Raw genomic sequence first — 13,019 nt, 5'->3', positions numbered from 1 at the left:
GCGCTCTCCTTTCTCACTGTCAACACTGTCATAAATATTTAAATACAGAAAATGTCAGAGATTTATACATAGAGAGAAAATATTATTTTGTGATCTGCTTTGCATAATAAAAACAATCTTGCACAGTCTTGCATTTTCAGGGACTTTTATAAGGTGATGTTATGGTAGCGAATCGTCATATCCGGAAGCCTTGAATCACAAGGTGCTGAAGGACTTTGGTCACTAGAAACTGCTGTGTCGTGTGAGAGATGCTACCAAACCACAGGTCAACCAGAAACACAGAGATGTACAAGTGACTTCTTCTTACTCTCTTCAGGTATGAAGCTTTGATATTATTTTGATTTTGCAAACAGCATAGCACGTATGTCTGTCACAGCAATACTGTAACTGTGTTATCATTTGTAGCTAATGTGTTTTTTATTTACCTGTATCTATCGATGAAGTCTATAGAATATAAATATAAATATAAAAAATGTACAACTTGTGACATTTTGTCTTTTTTTGAGAGTAGGACATCTGATTTAGAAAGAACATCATGACAATAGCACACAGTCAGTCTGAGGTGTACGTTTGGTTTGCTGTCAGAAGCTCACAAACATTAACAGAGTCATATGACGGTCAGCGGGCCAGTCTGTTAAAGAGCGTAATAACTCAAAGAAAGACAAACCTAAGCCGGATGCTTGAATTCCAGTTAGAAAATGAATGAATAAATCAGCTTTTCTGCTCCACGTATGCCAATTTGTTGCGGGGGTTGCCAGGTTTTTTTCAGATGAAGTGATTTAGCATTTGCATTTACATTTTCTTTCTCTAACAAAGCATTTGTAAACATTAACATATAAACTTTTGTTACTGAACTAGACAATTTGAGGTTTCCTGTTTTAGTTGCTGTTAAAAGGCCCCATGGAGGCATTTGGCCTGAGGAGGACCCAGTCCCTGAGGAGTATTTCTGGAGATCAGGAGAGGTCATGGGTCATGCCAGTTTCCACCCTCTGGGACAGGAAGTCTGTGTCTCAGCTAGTGCAACAGTGAGTTCTTCACAAAACATGCATGGACATGCTTTACAACTTCAGTTCACTGAGGCTGTTTGAACTTTTCTTGCCCTGTCCTGCTTCATGTTCACTCTTTGCACATGTAGAGAACTTCCCAGTACAGTTTTCCAGAAGCCAATGAGCAATGAGAGTTGGGCATTAGTGTCTTGCACAAGGACTCACACACAGTTTTATTCCCTTTCTTGTTCACAAATTCCCAGTGGATCCTTGGGGTCAAACCAAGGGTCACTGTTAATAAATTTGCCAAAACATTTGTTTGAACAGTTACCAAAGTAATGTTGACCTAAGGAGCACTGAAAAAGAGGAACATAAACTCCAGGTAGTACATCTTTTTATTTTTTATTTTTTCATAAACACACTATTTAAACAAGAGACCTGTTGAAAATCACACCTAAAAATCAATTGCAGCCGTCAGAAAGCTGTGTGGACGGTCAGTGGAGAAGGCAGGACAGCAGAGAGAATGTGGCCTACTGGAGGTCGGGAAAAAGCTCTTCTCTGTCCAGGAGTCGCTCCATGGACTTCCTCCCCCAGAAGGAGTCTTCAAGCACCATGGCTCTGTGTGCCCTGTTTGAGTCCAAGGCCAACCTGCAACCGAGCTTCCACAGCAGCCCGCGGCTGAATTCAGTGTCTGCAGCTGGCAGCAAAACAGGAAAACACCACCCTCTGCAGGACTGGAGAAGTCATGACACTCTGTTAAAAGATACCAACATTCAGGTGAGTGAGCTACTTGCCTTATTTTATACATGAGAAAATATAATAATAATAATAATAATAGAATAATAATGTGTTTCTTAGATTTAACCGTACAGATGGTACTCTAATCGTGGTGTCACAGCAAACAAGGAACCTCAGAAAGATGAATTGGACAATTTGAACAACAAAACATAACCTTGTTCATCCAGATTCCTGCAGAAACTGTGACCAGTGTATTGTTCAAAAGCCAGATGTGGATTTTACTAACTGGCTTTAGGGTTCTGTTGCTCCTACCAAGCCCAACCAAAGAACCCTGATCCCAAACATTTGTTAACAGTCCATCCGCTAACGTAGAGTACATAGAAACAGACAGTAATTCTATATATTTAATAAAAACACCAAAATATGTGTATTTCAACTGTTTTCTGCTATCACTGAAACACTGACACTAAATGTTGCTGCTCCGCAGAGAACCTGCCAAGTGCAAAGTGGAAAGGCCTTGAATGGGATCCCAGAGTCTTATGACAGAGCAGCCAGTTACGCACATGGTATGAGGCAAAGTCATCACATCACAGTTGTATTTTGGTGCTCCAGCCCCATATTGCACATGCAATTTAGGTCTAAAACAGCGCTGTACCATCCCCACACACCCAGTGTATCAAATAAATCTATATTAAGTTAGAGGAAAAATGTCAGGGTCTCTAGTACTTAAAGTGTCCCCATGTGGATCTTGTCAGAGCTGGACTGCACTAACACCTATGTTCTTTGGCTCTGGGAGTTGTGGGGAAACAGCTAAATAAAGACAAGGATGCATGGTGTAAATGCATAACTATGGGCTCAGCACACATGCTTAAGATAGGAGCCAAGCTGTCACAAACAGCTCTGACCATGACGCAGACCTTGACCATGCATCTTTGTGTCCTGGAAACTGATATCACTCCAACATATTAATGTTTTGACATGTTTTGACACTTTACTATATGTCTGGTGTGTGTAAGACAAACATACATCTACGGTGTCTCCTGTTGAGTTCAGGAGGATTACTTTAAAAAAGGCAATATGTACCTAACTAAGGTGAACCATTAGAAAATGATCTTATGGTCTGGTAGCAGAAGCTGAAAGAATATATACAACAACATAATAAGAAATGCTATAGCAGCTTTAGGCATGTTATCAGTTTACTAAAATAGTGTGTGTCTATATATGTTTTATTACAATGCCCACCAAATACCCACTGACACACATACTATATCCACCCAGTGCCTCTTATAGCGGGTGACAATGTAGCTATGGGAATGGGAGGTGGGGGGTGGCCCACTCCCTCAGTGAGTAACAGAGGTGATTGACTCAGCCGAGATCAGCAGTCACCAGTCCACCACCATCCCAAAATAGCCAAAGTCTTCCACTGGGGCAGTGGGCTCCAATAAATATCAGCTGTCACTGAGGCCACAGCACTAGAAAGAGTTCAGTCACAGTGAGTGTGAAGAGAAGAGACAGGCTGCATCACACATCACATAGGCCTTAGCAGACTAACCCAACAGGGACGAGACAAAGAACGACACTGGATGGTGTTTTGGTGAGTAACTACTGAAATGGAGGAAAGCGATGTGATTGCGCAGCTCTTATAAAAAAATGCCAGTTCCATTCTACATCATCTGTTATTATAAATAGAATATATACACAGCACGTTTCACAGCACATTTTTTGAGATGAGATTTACATCTGTCAGCCATGATTACTTCAGCTATCGATTAATCATTTGGTGTATGTATAAATGTATAAAAAAATAATTACAAATAACCACAATGACCAAGGTGATGTCTTTAAATGTCGATGATACAGAGAATGGGAACCAGAGAATAGGAACCAGAGAATAGCCAAGTGTCTTTTTGTTGATTTATTGTTTTAGCTCTTGAATTATCCAGACTTAAATGAATGACAAAACATGAAGTACAGATGTTAGAGCACTATTGGTGCTTATTTCTTTATGATTGATATCACAGTTAAGTTCATGTTTAAAAAGTGTGTCCTAACTTTTGACTGAAGTGTAAACTATTTCTTAACTTAAATAGTCCTACATGGTTTTACAGTTTACATGTTTTTCATGGCGTCTGGCAGTCGCATTCCTCTGGTCAGGTGTTGATGGTTTAATGGCAAAGAGCTCATGCAAACAATGTGCAAACAATCTGGTGTCTTCTTGAAATCTTAGGTAGCTAACAAGTTTCCCCATTCTTGGAAATATCAGGACTGGGAGGTCAGAGAAGAGGACTATTCAGTTATTGGCTTTTCTTTGTCAGAAAACTGACCATAAACAGTAAAATAAGAAGCAGCGGATAGATTAGAAAAGCAAAACATAAATCTGGGTTTGGGGCTTTGAGAGCCTCCAGTATTAGCTACCTTTAGGCATGCTGGTTTTTATTACAGTCTGTGAATGTGGTTACAATCTGCAACAGCTGATGGTTGTGAAGGTGGTGATGGTGAAGATCAAATACCAACTGCATTTAACCATCATTTGTTCAGCTGTCAGCAGCCCAAAATGCCCTCACATTACGATACTGCTAATAGCTCCACATTCATTCATTGAATCATGGAAAATTGCTTCTGGAAAAAAAAAAAAAAACGTGTGAGGATGTTTCAGAAAAAGTCAGTGAAGTTTGGATGTGTGTTTGAATATATGGTGATGTTAACTATTGGAGCTGACCCCTCGGTTTTCCGGGTGAGGACTTCAACAGGATGTACGCCGCACTGTTGCCTCATTCTGCCTGCTCAGCCATCTATGAAAATGCTTTAAGTCCGGACTCATGAGAGGCGCCAGCTTGCTGGTGCATCCTTTTGTCCTGCGAGGGCTTTGTGTGTGAAAAGTGGAGGCGTGCTCAAATCTGACCATTAGTTACAGCTGGATGACCTGTGCAACACACAGTCGCTGACCTCTAACACGTTGGTGTAGTTTTGATTTTTATTTTTTCAAACTTTTGACTGGTACTGGATATGTTAAATTCATGTTTAAAAAGTGTGTCCTAACTTTTGACTGAAGTGTAAACTATTTCTTAACTTAAATAGTCCTACATGGTTTTACAGTTTACATGTTTTTCATGGCGTCTGGCAGTCGCATTCCTCTGGTCAGGTGTTGATGGTTTAATGGCAAAGAGCTCATGCAAACAATGTGCAAACAATCTGTGCCACTCCAGCTGAGCTAGCAGTTGCTGTTTTTTTTTTTCTTCTTCTTCTTGGGTGTCACGGTCAGTCGATGGTATGGAGAGCGGTGAGGATCCCAGGCAGGTGGCGTGGGCCTATTTGTCTTGTCAGTTACAGGGATCAAAGCCTCCGCACGCTGTCCTGCTTGATACAACATTTCACCGTAGCACAGTAAATCAGTGTTAAATAAATCCCATACACCATAGGCTTTGTTGGGCATGAAACTTAACAGAGGGCTTCAACAGTGATAAGAAAAATTCCAGCATCACTATAAATACACACACACATTGTTATCTTCGTTGCTGGCACTAGACATTACTTTATTTTGGGATACAACAGTATCTGAGACCTAAGATGTCAATGAATCGACACTACCAAAAGTAATACAATCAAAAGCTAATCTTAGTTCAGTTATTGTTGTTTCATTGGGGAAATGATTTGTCTTTTGGAGAGAAATGTTACTGGATTTACGTACCGTCTGTTCTATTGTAGGTGATAAAATTAGACCACCACCGACGAAGGGGGGCAGCCCATCAAGACAAGCCAGAGCCACAATATCTACTTCCTCCTCCGTGAGAGACAGATCAGCACTCTATTTGTCAAGAGCAGCAACCATCGACTCCATAGGAGGCTCAACACAGCCAGTGAGTTCCTGACATGCCGCTCATTCCACCCCACACACTGAGGTCAAGGGCTTCAATAGGGAATGACCACTATGCTATTACAACTGGAGCGACTCAATATTTTACATTTAATCTTGTGCAGACTATTAGATGTATATGACATGTGCAGGACAATGGTATTATAGAACATAATACCCCTTATTCATGATCCAAAGCAATTTCAATTCCCCTTTATATTTCTGATTTTCAACAGCAATTCATTGGTGCTTCAGGAACAAGGACTAAAAACAATAAGGTACTGTCTAAATTTCTTTTATGGGGCTTGTGGTTACTGTTAAATGTGTGCTGTGGTTGTTCACTATCTTACTTTGCATGGCCAAAGACACAGTTAACCTTTGACCCAGCACTCAAAGTGCAGCATAACAGTGGCATAAATTAAAATTTAATTCAAAGTTCCGAACAACTAAGCTGCTTCGTCGACAGTATTTTCCCATGGCTGCAGCTTTAAAATAAACAGCTACTTGTATGTATAATGATCCCATAATAATATCTGCTTTACAAACAACAGTATTTGTTGAAATAGTAAGGTACAGTGCTGTAAATGGTACATGGGCAGTGTTTTTGCCTCAGGTGCTGTAACACAAATTCATCAGTTTATAGAAACAAAACAGGCCAAACTATTTCTCATAAAACCTCAACATTAAATGTAAAAAATAAAGATTTGATCTGACTTTTAAATCAGCCATCTACCTGCTTTTCTTTACAGAACAACTTGTAAATACTGCGTTAGGGTTGTGACACATGTCCTGGTGTTTCGGCTCATTGATCCACTACACTGGATTTGAAGTGACAAACTTTTACCTTCACTGTGGTTCTAATTTATATCAACCTCTTACCTCATAGGTAGCTGCATGTCAAAGGTGTCAATCGCAATTATGATGTTTCCCTCAACTCTGTGGAGCATTTTAATATCTTTCCTCTCATTGTTTGGGCTGCTGGGCTCCAACTTTACTGTTGTGGTTCAGTTGCACTGCTACCTGTCCAACAGCAAATGACAAACAGGGTTAGACTCTGGCTGTTGAACAAAGTGGAGCATTTAGCAGCTACAGACCCAGATACTGTCTCAGGAATTTGTGGAGAGCAACTCAGAACAATATTTGACTTTTGAACAGTCTTTATTAATGCAAGTTTTGCTTCTCATTTTTTGGGTCTCTGAATAAGCTGCTCTTTGTTAATAGGTTTGCTGCATTAAACATGCTGGATTTAAAAAGTCAACACTTTAAGCTGATTGTCTTTGTTTCATTCTCAGTCTATTGTCCTGAGGTCTAGAGCAAAAACAAACGATATTAACCCGCAGAATACTTAAACAACAGAATAATATGTACAATGAGATGTATATTACACTCACAGTATAGGATAGTTGCCTGTGTGACGTCTGCCTACTAACAGCTGTGAAGTGTTTTGTTAACCCTGGTGTGACAGAGGGTGGTTTGCGGTGAAAAGCATCGATTGAGCATAGAGAAAGGTAAAGTATGGCTCGACTTGCTAAATGCATGTACCTTCATTAATTAATACTGTTTGTGACTGCTGAATCCTGACAACAATACTCCCGTCTGTTTTTCATTTTAAGATGGCTGATGCAGCCAGGAAAATCACAGTTTCACAATCCTCTCATGATGAAGATGCCCTGCCTCTTCCCCCACCTCCTTCTGTACCTCCTAGACCCCTAGACTATGAAGGACCTTCAGCATTAGGTAGCCTCCCTGTGCCACCACCTAAAGAAACCTTCTCCACTTTCTACCAGCAACGCCAGAAGAGTGAGCTGAAGAGGCTCTTTAAACACATCCACCCAGACATACGGGCCAGTCTCGATGAAACCGTGGATGATGAGGTCATTAAGGCAGTGCAGTCAGAAAACACTCAGACCGGAGACACAGCTTATCAGGGTGAAGTGCAGTCAATGAAATGGATCTTTGAGAACTGGACTCTGGACAACATTGGGGCTCCTCATACAACCAAGAAGCTGTTGGATGATGAGGAATTACAAGGTGGAGATGTCAGAGGCACCTCCTCTGTGTTTGAGCATTTTGACAGCACACAACAAACACTTGCTAAAAGACAGACTTCTGTCAGAGGGGATGTGAGAACATCAATGTGGCTCTTTGAGACCCAGCCCTTAGATTCTCTGAATAAATCAGAAACAGAAGAAGGTGAACTGGTTGAGGCGGTGCTGAAAGAACCCATCCAACCAGGAGATGTGAGAGGGACTCGGCTGCTTTTTGAGTCTAAACCACTGAGTGACTTGGGACGCTGCAACTCCATAGAAGACCAAAGCTTTCTGAAACTAAGATCTGAGCTGCAGGAGCAGAAAGGTGATGTCCAGAAGACTGTGAAACTCTTTCAGGCAGACCCATTCTGTGCCATCAAAGACAACAGTGGCAATATCCATGAGATTAAATCCATCTGCAGGGAGGAGATAAACAGCAGCAACATTAACACTGCCCGATGGCTTTTTGAAACCCAGCCTCTGGACCTGATTAATAAAGGCACAGATAGAGTGAAAATCATTAGGGGTATATCAATGGAAGAGGGGCATAAAGGAGGAGTTGACCAAAAGAGGTGGATGTTTGAAACTCAGTCATTTGACGCAATACAGGAAGCTGTGGGAGTGGACACATTCGAAGGAACAGCGGCTGAATGCGGAGGAGAAGCTGATGTTGTCAGCAAGAGGAAGCTATTTGAGACACAACCTTTGGCAGCGCTGAAAGGAGACTCCGCTGAAATGCCTTTGGAAAAGGAGGAAATAATTGGGGGAGATGTCAAGACCTCTCTGTGGCTGTTTGAAACTCAACCCATGGAGACTCTTAGTGATAGCTATGAAGTTGGTCAGCTGAAGAAAATTTGCATTTCAGCTGAAGAACAAGGAGAAAAAAGAGGCCAAAAGAACACCTCATTCAAAGAACAAGAGATTGAAAAGGGTGATGTTAAGGGATTCACACATCTTTTTGAAACGATTCCTTTGAGCAAAATTGCTCCTTCTGATGAGATTATTGAGAAGGACGATATTATTGCAGCAGGAAACTTCAAAGGCAACAAAGCAATGCTTGAGACAACTCCTGTATATGCAATAAAAGACAGCTCTGGAAACCTCCATAAGATCACAACAGTTAGCAGAGAAGAAATCATCAAAGGGAAGGTCCAAAACTACAAGTGGATGTTTGAGACCAAACCTTTAGACCAGTTTGCAGAGGGAAAACAAAATGTTGAGATAATCAAAGGCATCACCAGGCAGGAGGATCCAGTGGGAGATGTAAAGATGGCAAAGTGGCTTTTTGAAACCCAGACAATAGATGGGATCCATTCCAAGTTCAACCAGTCAGAGCAAAAGACCTGTGGAGCAGAGGAGCCTTGTAAAGGTGATGTCAAGACTTGTAAATGGTTGTTTGAGACACAGCCAATGGACATTTTGTATGACAAATTGGATAATGTGAAAGATAAAGAAGTCATTGACAACACCAGTGTCAAATCCATTACTTGGCTTTTTGAATCACAGCCCTTAGACAGCATCAAAGATGGCGAGGAATATAAATTGAAGCTATGCGGCACCATTCAAGATTCAGTGAAATCAGACGTTGGTGTTCAAACGGTCAAACATCTTTTTGAAACAGAGCCCTTGGATAGAATCAGAAAGGATGCAAATTCAGAACGAGATATGAAATGTGTTAGCCAGGTCAACTTTCAGTCAGGAGATGTCTCACGAGTCAAAGAACTTTTTGAATCTCAGTCCCTTGATGAAATAGGATCAGAAATGGTAACAACTGATGAACCAAACCAAGACGAACACATTGAAAAAGGTTCAGTACATAAATTTACTTGGATGTTTGAGAACTGTCCCATGAACTTGATCAATAAGGAAAACAACGATGCAAACGCACAAAGCATCGATGCTGTTGAGAGTGGTGATGTCAAGAACAAAAATTTTATATTTGAAACTTCCTCACTGGACAAAATCCACAGCGAACCCCTTGAGCAGACGTCAGGGTCTGTGGAACATCCTGTTAGCAATGTTGATGTCAAATCAAGCACCATGTTGTTTGAGACCCAGCCGCTGTATGCCATCAGAGACAAAGAAGGGCAGATTCATGAGGTGACAACTGTGAAAAAAGAGGAGGTAATGAGTGGCGACGTAAGAGGAGCAAGGTGGATGTTTGAAACCAAGCCCCTTGATGCTATCAAGGCAGAGAATGAAGTATATGTGATCCGAGCTGTCACCCAAGAAGACATCAAGAAAGGAGACGTCAAATCAGCTAGGTGGAAGTTTGAGACGCAACCTCTGGACTCCCTTACCAGTCAAGATGAACCCTCTGTCAGGGTCACTGAAGACTTTGGAAGCACTAATGTGCAGCTGAATAAACAGATATTTGAATCTGAGCAGACATGCAAGAAATTTGTTCGAATGGTTAGTGTCACTGATGTCCAGCAGGGTGACGTCAGGACCTCCACCTGGCTCTTTGAGAATCATAGCATTGACAGCCTGAAAGGAGACGCTCCAGAGCAAGGTCCGATAAAAACTGTCCACAGACAAGACAGCCAGAAAGGCGATGTAAAACGGTGCACTTGGCTGTTTGAATCTCAGCCACTGGACAAGATCAAGGAACCTGAAGATACCTCAAAGCAGGAAGTTGAGAAGGAGATACCAAAAGCTGATGTAAAGTGTACTACCTGGCTCTTTGAGACCACTCCACTGGACAAAATCACTACCAACAATGTTGCTGACACTCTGTCATATCTATACCAAATGTCATTTGTTCATTCAAGTGGCATCATAATACAAGCAAATGAGAGTAGCAATGTTAACATGGCTAAATATCTGATTGAAAAAAATGAAGCGGTGCAAATCCAGAAAGAAGAGGTTGTTGGTGGTAACATCAGGAACATCATGTTGCAACTCTTACTAAAACCAACCCTAAAGCCACAAGTTACTCTTCTCAGAGAGGTGGAGAAGGGTCAAGTGAATACAACAGTAGTAGAACTTCCAGTCTACGAGTCCACCATAGTCAACCCCGAGAGGGATCAAAGAATACAAAACATTATCCAGATGATCGATGAATTGCTTGTTAAAGGAAAAGATTTGAAAAAGGGAATCATAATGCAAGAGACTGTAGGTGGACAAGCAGAGATGTCAGTTTATTCACTTATCTGCAAAAATGAAACCAAAACTGAGAGTCACCTCATAGAAAAGGGTGATGTTAAGTCAACAATTGGAAATTTGTTAGCCACTGCCAATAGTCAGAGGACTGTAGCGTCATGTACAGTGGAGGAAAATGAAAAGGGAAACGTGAACTTGTACAAAAGTTGCATTGAGAAAGGAGACCTGCACTACCTGAAGAGTCTTCATACTGAGGCATCAGGAGATGAAGCTGATTACAGCCTTCTGGCTAAGGAGCAGCTTGAAATAGTTCAGGGGGATCTGAAGGAAGCAAAGAGAAGTCTCTACCAGCAGAAAGAGCAGGTAGAACGAACCATTTCTGATGTTTTGCCAGGGGATGTCAAGAACACCAAAAAAGTTTTTTCATCAGAGTGCACTGTCAGTATCGATAGCTGTATTCCAAAGGAGGAAATAATCCCTGGGGATGTCTTATCAGCTAAGCAACAACTTGCAGTAAAGCAACCCATTATGGTAGAAAAAGAAGAAATTGTGGCCGGGGACATCAAGGCAACCATGCAGTCATTAGAACGTGCAAAGCAACAAAGCATGTGTGTGGAACGGGAGCTCATTAAGCCTGGAACCATCTATGACATGGACTTGTCAGCACAAGGTCCTGAAATAGAAGGAAGCCAAGTACAAAAGGAGATTATTATATCTGGAGATGTGAAAGCAGCTAAAAAGTCACTTGAGTTGGCCAAGCAGCAAAGCCTGCATGTGGAGCGTGAAGTCATTGTTCCTGGAAAGATATACAACCTGGATGTGTCACCACAAGAGGACAGCTCCTCAGAAGTGATGCAATCTACATGTTCATCCTCTTCCAGATGCCAGCAAATCAGGACTTATCCAAAGGTTAGTGATGCAATGAAAGATCAGGAAAGCCATGCTTCCTTTGACGCTTGTCAACAAACAGCAGTTATAGTCAGTAATTGTGCACCAGAATCATTGCCACCTTTTGTAAGTAATGAGTGTAATGATGAGACAACTGAAGATGAGACAGAAAAAGTTATCAGAGGAGATGTGAAGGCAGCTATTAAGTCTCTGCAGAGTGCAGCAACAGAGCAGAAGCTCCTAGACAAAGAAGATATTGTAAGAGGAAATGTTAAATTGGCTCTGCAATCCCTTGAGAAGTCTAGTGTAAATGTAAGCAAAGGAGACTACAAAACTGCAATGATATACAGAAACTCAGGGAGGGCTTGTTCAGGGGGGAGCAAGGCTGTTCACAAACAGTGTGCTGTGGTGTCTGTGCCTCCATCTGACACAGAATTGTCTCCTTCAATTTCAGTAAACTGTGAAGGACATCCATCCAATACAACACAGAATCCAACATCCAACCCTGTAGCAAATGGAAACTCTAAATCATCCAGTTCTGAAATAACACCTCCACTCCCTCAAAAGACAAGCGGGAAACAACGGGAGCAGAAACCAGCTTTACCCCCAAAGCCACAATGGACGAAATCAGACGTTGTAGAAAGTCCAGGTGTTCCGCTTCCTCCTGCTCCCAAAGTGGCTTGCCCCATCCCTGACAATGCGGCGTGTTGCAATAAAGACGAACCACTAACAGCAAGCAAGCTACAATGCCAAGTAATGACATCAAACAACACTGAAGTGGAAATGGAGAGAAATGTAATAAAGAAAATCAATGCAGCTGAAGAGATACAAATGTGCATGAAGAATTATTCAGAAGACAGCAAACATGAAATGAACATGAGTTTGCAGACAGTTCTACAGAACTTTGAAAGAAAGGGAAGTGAGAGTTTGGACAAAAGAGCCCCCTTGGTGTCCCAGAAAGTAAAAGTAATAAACGACACAATTAGTAACCATAACCAAATACAAAAAAACACAGCTCAACAGCATACATCAAATCCTGAACTTCCCAAAAAGCAGCACAAAGCTGAAGTGCAAACACCAGAGACCGACAACACGAGCGACGCATGCTATATACAACACAAAGACCTTAATCAAAAGCCACAGTCACTTGAGAATAAAGTTGTTCTCAGAGAAAAGAAAGTAAAGGAGACAGAGGATGAGCGACGACAGAGGCTTTCTGTCCACAAGGAGGAGATCATGAAGGGAAATGTAAAGGCAGCCATGGAAATCTTTGAAAATTTAAGAAAACGAGAGGAACTCAAAGAAATCCTGTCTCAAGTGCAAGAGATAGAGGATGAAACCAGCAGTGTAGATGTTGGCTCCTTAAAGACTCTATATGAGAATGTACCTCCTTGGATGGTTACAGCAAATAAAGATGCTGGG

The 13,019-nt window shown here is 41.5% G+C and overlaps 1 protein-coding gene across 5 annotated transcripts; it reads left to right on the top strand.

The window, feature by feature from the left end:
- Window positions 1-164: 164 nt before the first annotated feature.
- Window positions 165-12,188, top strand: xirp1 (xin actin binding repeat containing 1). 5 transcript variants are annotated; one of them, XM_026313107.1, is made up of 9 exons: window positions 165-316; window positions 883-1,025; window positions 1,314-1,368; window positions 1,458-1,763; window positions 2,212-2,290; window positions 5,430-5,581; window positions 5,814-5,855; window positions 7,191-11,618; window positions 12,052-12,188. In XM_026313107.1, the coding sequence occupies exons 2-9, from the start codon at window positions 901-903 to the stop codon at window positions 12,052-12,054; spliced, it is 5,190 nt and encodes a 1,729-aa protein (XP_026168892.1). In that variant the 5' UTR covers window positions 165-316; window positions 883-900; the 3' UTR covers window positions 12,055-12,188. The 5 variants fall into 5 exon arrangements, with proteins under 5 accessions (XP_026168892.1, XP_026168891.1, XP_026168894.1 ...); XM_026313106.1 differs by having other exon boundaries at window positions 195-316; window positions 859-1,025; XM_026313109.1 differs by lacking the exon at window positions 165-316 and having other exon boundaries at window positions 326-1,025.
- The last annotated feature ends 831 nt before the right edge of the window (window positions 12,189-13,019 follow it).

Source organism: Mastacembelus armatus, chromosome 17 (assembly GCF_900324485.2).
Source record: "Mastacembelus armatus chromosome 17, fMasArm1.2, whole genome shotgun sequence".
NCBI classification, from domain to species: Eukaryota; Metazoa; Chordata; class Actinopteri; order Synbranchiformes; family Mastacembelidae; genus Mastacembelus; species Mastacembelus armatus.
The sequence above is the reverse complement of the archived record's forward strand: the minus strand, read 5'-3'. Positions and strand labels throughout refer to the sequence as shown.